The sequence below is a fragment of the Saccostrea cucullata genome, unplaced genomic scaffold (genome assembly GCF_032062105.1).
Source record: "Saccostrea cucullata isolate Sc308-1 unplaced genomic scaffold, CSIRO_AGI_Scuc_v1 ctg6644, whole genome shotgun sequence".
NCBI lineage: Eukaryota > Metazoa > Mollusca > Bivalvia > Ostreida > Ostreidae > Saccostrea > Saccostrea cuccullata.
In genome coordinates this window covers 9,799-14,266 of record NW_026928466.1, presented here as the reverse complement: position 1 = coordinate 14,266, position 4,468 = coordinate 9,799, and the positions used below count along the sequence as shown (strand labels likewise).

The 4,468-nt window shown below is 30.8% G+C and overlaps 1 protein-coding gene across 1 annotated transcript; it reads right to left on the bottom strand.

Moving 5' to 3' along the window:
- On the bottom strand, nucleotides 1-2,875 carry LOC134277686 (ficolin-1-like). Its single transcript, XM_062760013.1, has 5 exons — nucleotides 2,729-2,875; nucleotides 2,470-2,566; nucleotides 1,946-2,113; nucleotides 340-593; nucleotides 1-194 (listed from the first exon to the last, which is right to left on the bottom strand). The coding sequence occupies exons 1-4, from the start codon at nucleotides 2,861-2,863 to the stop codon at nucleotides 340-342; spliced, it is 654 nt and encodes a 217-aa protein (XP_062615997.1). The 5' UTR covers nucleotides 2,864-2,875; the 3' UTR covers nucleotides 1-194.
- Nucleotides 2,876-4,468: the final 1,593 nt, after the last annotated feature.

The window sequence follows — 4,468 nt, the reverse complement described above, 5'->3', positions numbered from 1 at the left end:
TTTTCAAATTTATTACAACACATATAAAATACATCTTTTACTGAATACATCCAGTATCGCTTTACAGAGCCGTTCAACCACCTTCTTTTACTGTTTGTTACTTGATGTTAAATATTAAAAAAAAGAACTCAGCGATAAAAATTAATTTAAAATCTTCTCTTGGGTGTTTCCGTAATCCATGGATGATCTTTCGTCTGTTAAAAAAAAAATTAAAATTAATACTTCACAGATAAATGTATGATAGCATATTTTTTCTATTAAAAAACAACTTTTATAACTGAAAATTTCAGAGTGATACAAAAAGAAAAAAAATGGATATTAAGATGTAATGATGTTTACCTAGTTCCGTCTGATCATCATGGTGGTCCCCTTCACTGACGTCCCACTCCTTACTGTGGGATACCATGGCCAGGACCAGTCTCCCGGGGACCAGGGACCGTTAAGGAAGGCCTGGTGACAGTCATTGAACCACCAGCCTCCTCTCTTGAGAGCAGCACAGTTACCAGCACCTACGTCATTGTCTCTGTCTGGGGTACTGAAGTACATCCCATACAGATTACCACCAGAATAACCGGTGTTCAACATACTGTCTCCTGTAGAATTAAAAAAAGAAAAATATACATGGACACTTGTTTAAAATAGATCAGTAGATTTATATCCACTATACTCGTCGTGACCTCTGTCTGGGTGGAGAAGAACATCCCAGACAGATCGTGGTAAAATAAAACCTGTATTTAACATACTGTCCCCTGTAAAATCAAACAAAAAGAATCACAAAGTTAATTGATTTATATATTTTTAATCTAATTGTCAATAATAATACTGAGGTACTTCTAAGATAGACGGCTTTAGGTGCTGGGTAGAGCGATAATATTTATTTAGTTCAGCCGTAGAATCCCTGGTGTTTATCATACTGGCATCTGCAGAATTAGAGAAAATATATAACAGAGATAATAATTATTAATTTACATCACATTAATCTTAATAATGAAGTACGTCTGAAATACATTGTTTAACGTGTTGTGTCCTGTACGGAGAGATAAAAATAATACAAGACAACAAAACACTACACAATTCACATAGCATCCAAAATAATACAAGACAACAAAACACTACACAATTCACAGAGCATCCTTTCTAGTGTAACAGTAAACAACAGACGGGTTACACTGTGGGGGGGGGGGGTTAAAGGTCATTTGAAATTTTAGAAAATATGTAAAAATGAAATTTTAATATTTGTCCGAGAACGTGCCTTCAAACATGTATAACATGCAATACTAAGTAAATCATTAATAACGAGATAAGATATGGTGTATCTGTGAATGTTATAAGATGGTAGATTTCCTATTATATAAATGGAAATGTGAAACGCGTTGAGGTCTTTTGAATTTGGCTTTTTAAGCTTTTTTAATTTGAATATTTATCCAATCAAAATTTTTTAATCATCAAATTTTTGCAAACCTTTAGACATTTTAGATTAATGACGCACTGTAAACTTCCTATTCCGTAGCAGTAAAAAATGTGAATCATTGAAAATCAGACTATCATGCTCTTTAAACTTTTTCCGTATTAGTTAAAATGTGAATTATCAAAAATTATCAGGAAACCCAAGCTGAATAACATTGTTGAAAAAATGTTATTATTGAATTTGTCTGTTAAAAAACAACATAATTTTCATTGTACATAAAATGTATTATTAGAAATTTTATCTATTTGACAGTAACAAATTCAATATCTGCTGAATATGTGAATTCTACCTGCAAATGATATTCTTAAATATTAAACGTGTTTAATTAGCGTGGAATCAAAAACGTAAACAGAATATAAAAAACCACACATCTCTCTTTTTTCAAGAACTTTATAATCTGTCAATACAGAAAAGAATAATTATGATAATATGCGTAATTTGAACCTAATTTAAAGAACTGAACATGAATATACAGACCTAAAGTTCCAGTGGCAGGTCCTGCAAGAAAGAGCTGATATTTTCCTGCTTCGTCGGAGACAGAGAATCGGTCGTACATTTCATACAGAGTTGTACCATCCTGGAGAGTGATGGACACATACAGGGATGAGGTGTTTTCTTTCGTTAATTTATGGATTACGTCATTCCCTGTATTAAGATATATTTGAAATCATCTGAAAAGTTCATCGAATACAATTAATTCTTTTTAAATCTATATGGAATCTACCCTAATGAAAAATCAGATTATTTTCCATAGCTGTAGACATTGCTAAATTTTGTCTCATTAGAATATGCCGCTAAATGATATTCTTCTTTTCTATTTTTTTTTATTATTTGAAATATCAATTAAACACGATATCTGAATATCACAGAACACACATTACCTGGTCTTAACTTTAGATCTTTATTACGCATTATAATTTTTTACTTGCCACAAGAATTTTTTTTTATCTTAAAACTTTGAAGGAATAAAAAGTTCTTATTTGAAACCGATTTACACTTACCAATCCAGACGTTCTGTGCTGGTGAACCAAAACCATTTTTATATTCCGTCCAGGTCCTGTTAAATCTCACGGATCCGTCTACGCGTTTCTGAATTGCCTGTAAAAATTCACATAAATTACATTTCAATTTATTGCTTCGAACACTCGTAGGATCCATTTTTTATGATATAAATTACAATACAATCCTACAATCCTTAAAACTACCAAAACAAGGTGTCTTATATTAAGTACTTTTAATTATAAAAATAAAAAAACCTACCGTCCATCCACCGCCCATTGTGGTCATGTCGCAGTAGACACTTATTGGAATGGTTAATGTTCTGTAGGGGTATATATCATACACCCCTGTAGTAGTTTGTCCTTCTTCACAAAGATCTTTACAATCTTTAGGCATGGCAGAAAAAACACAATCTTAAAAACAAAAAATTCCGGGATCAGATCATGTTTATGTACAAGAGGTGAGGGGATATATAATGCCTGCAGGATACATAAATGTTAATTGTGGAAACAAAAGTGTACAATGCGTATTATATTATACTGTTCCTCATTATCTAAAAATCATTTTTGTTTACTTATTGAAACAAATTAAATACAATCATTTTCAGTACTCTCTTGATTGAAATTCTGCTAAATGGTCTTTCAACAAGATATATATATCGTACATAATCAATGTCTGAAAAGTGATAACTGATATCATTTTATATTTCACTATTGTTTAGGTATCGATTTTATCGAAGTTCATATGTTGTCATGAATTTTCATAAACGTTTTTTTTGAAATTGCAATTTAAAATTTAACAATGAATGGTGTTCTGTTTTTAATTTAGTTAATGCTTGTTATGTTATGATGTTGTACAATGTTTTTTGTTAGCTACATATGTATCTTTTGAATATGTAATTTTGATATATATATATTCCTTCATGAGCTCAAACTGAATGAAATTGGAAATCTGCAATTTTGTAAAATTCAAAGCGAAAATTTATCTAACTCGAAGACATTATTAAGAATTTATTGATTTATTTCAACTTTGATATTTAAGCCTCTAAATGTTAATACACTAAGAAGGTCATTATTATATTTACTTTTGACCCAGTTAACGTACATTTGTTAGATACAAAAATATCATAGAATTCTATAAGGATACTTTTAAGCGTGTTAAAAACTTTTTAAAAATGAAAAGTACTTATGATAGATGTTCAAAAAGAATCGTAATACGTTGTGAAAATGACATAGGCGTCAAGACCTGAGGGAGGGCGGGCTTAACCATTATATAGACAGTGGTTATTTGGATTTACCTTTTTTGTTGAATTGCTCCCACCACTAACACACACACTTTCGATTTACCCCCCCCCCCACTTTCAATTTGCTTCTGACGCCCATGAAAAGTGATTGGTGAATTTCTTTAAGGAAAGGAAATTATAAGTTGTAAAACGTCGTTTCCAATCCTGTTTGTATTTTTTTATACATGATGTCTAATTTCAATATTTAAAACTAAAATGGTGAATAGCTAATGTTGCACATGAATCTTTATTATTGTAACTTAAAAAGGCAAGTGGTCCTTGGGCATGTTGAAATAATGCTAAATCTGCACATAGAGAAGGAAACAAATCGGGTGTAATGTTAAAGCCTTCAGTTAACAAGTCGGGTGTAATATTTATGATAAAATAAAGTTTAAGCGTCATGCTATCGTCTTTCTGAAACTCTAACATCACATGTTTTTGAGGTTTGAGAAAAATATACTCAACAAAAAAAGAAACGGATATTGTTTTACTCGTCAAAGAAATTTTAAAACTGTACATGAAACAACTATTTTTTATATCATTTTTTACCTATTTAAAGGAAAAAAATCCCAAGTGTAAATTGTTCCCTTGAATAAACATGTTTATGAAAGTAGTGTTTTTCATGATTTCTTTAAATCGGATGTCTATTTTCATTGATAGGATTTAGATATATATATATTCTATTACCCATAATTTTTTTGAACACAGCAATGCCACGC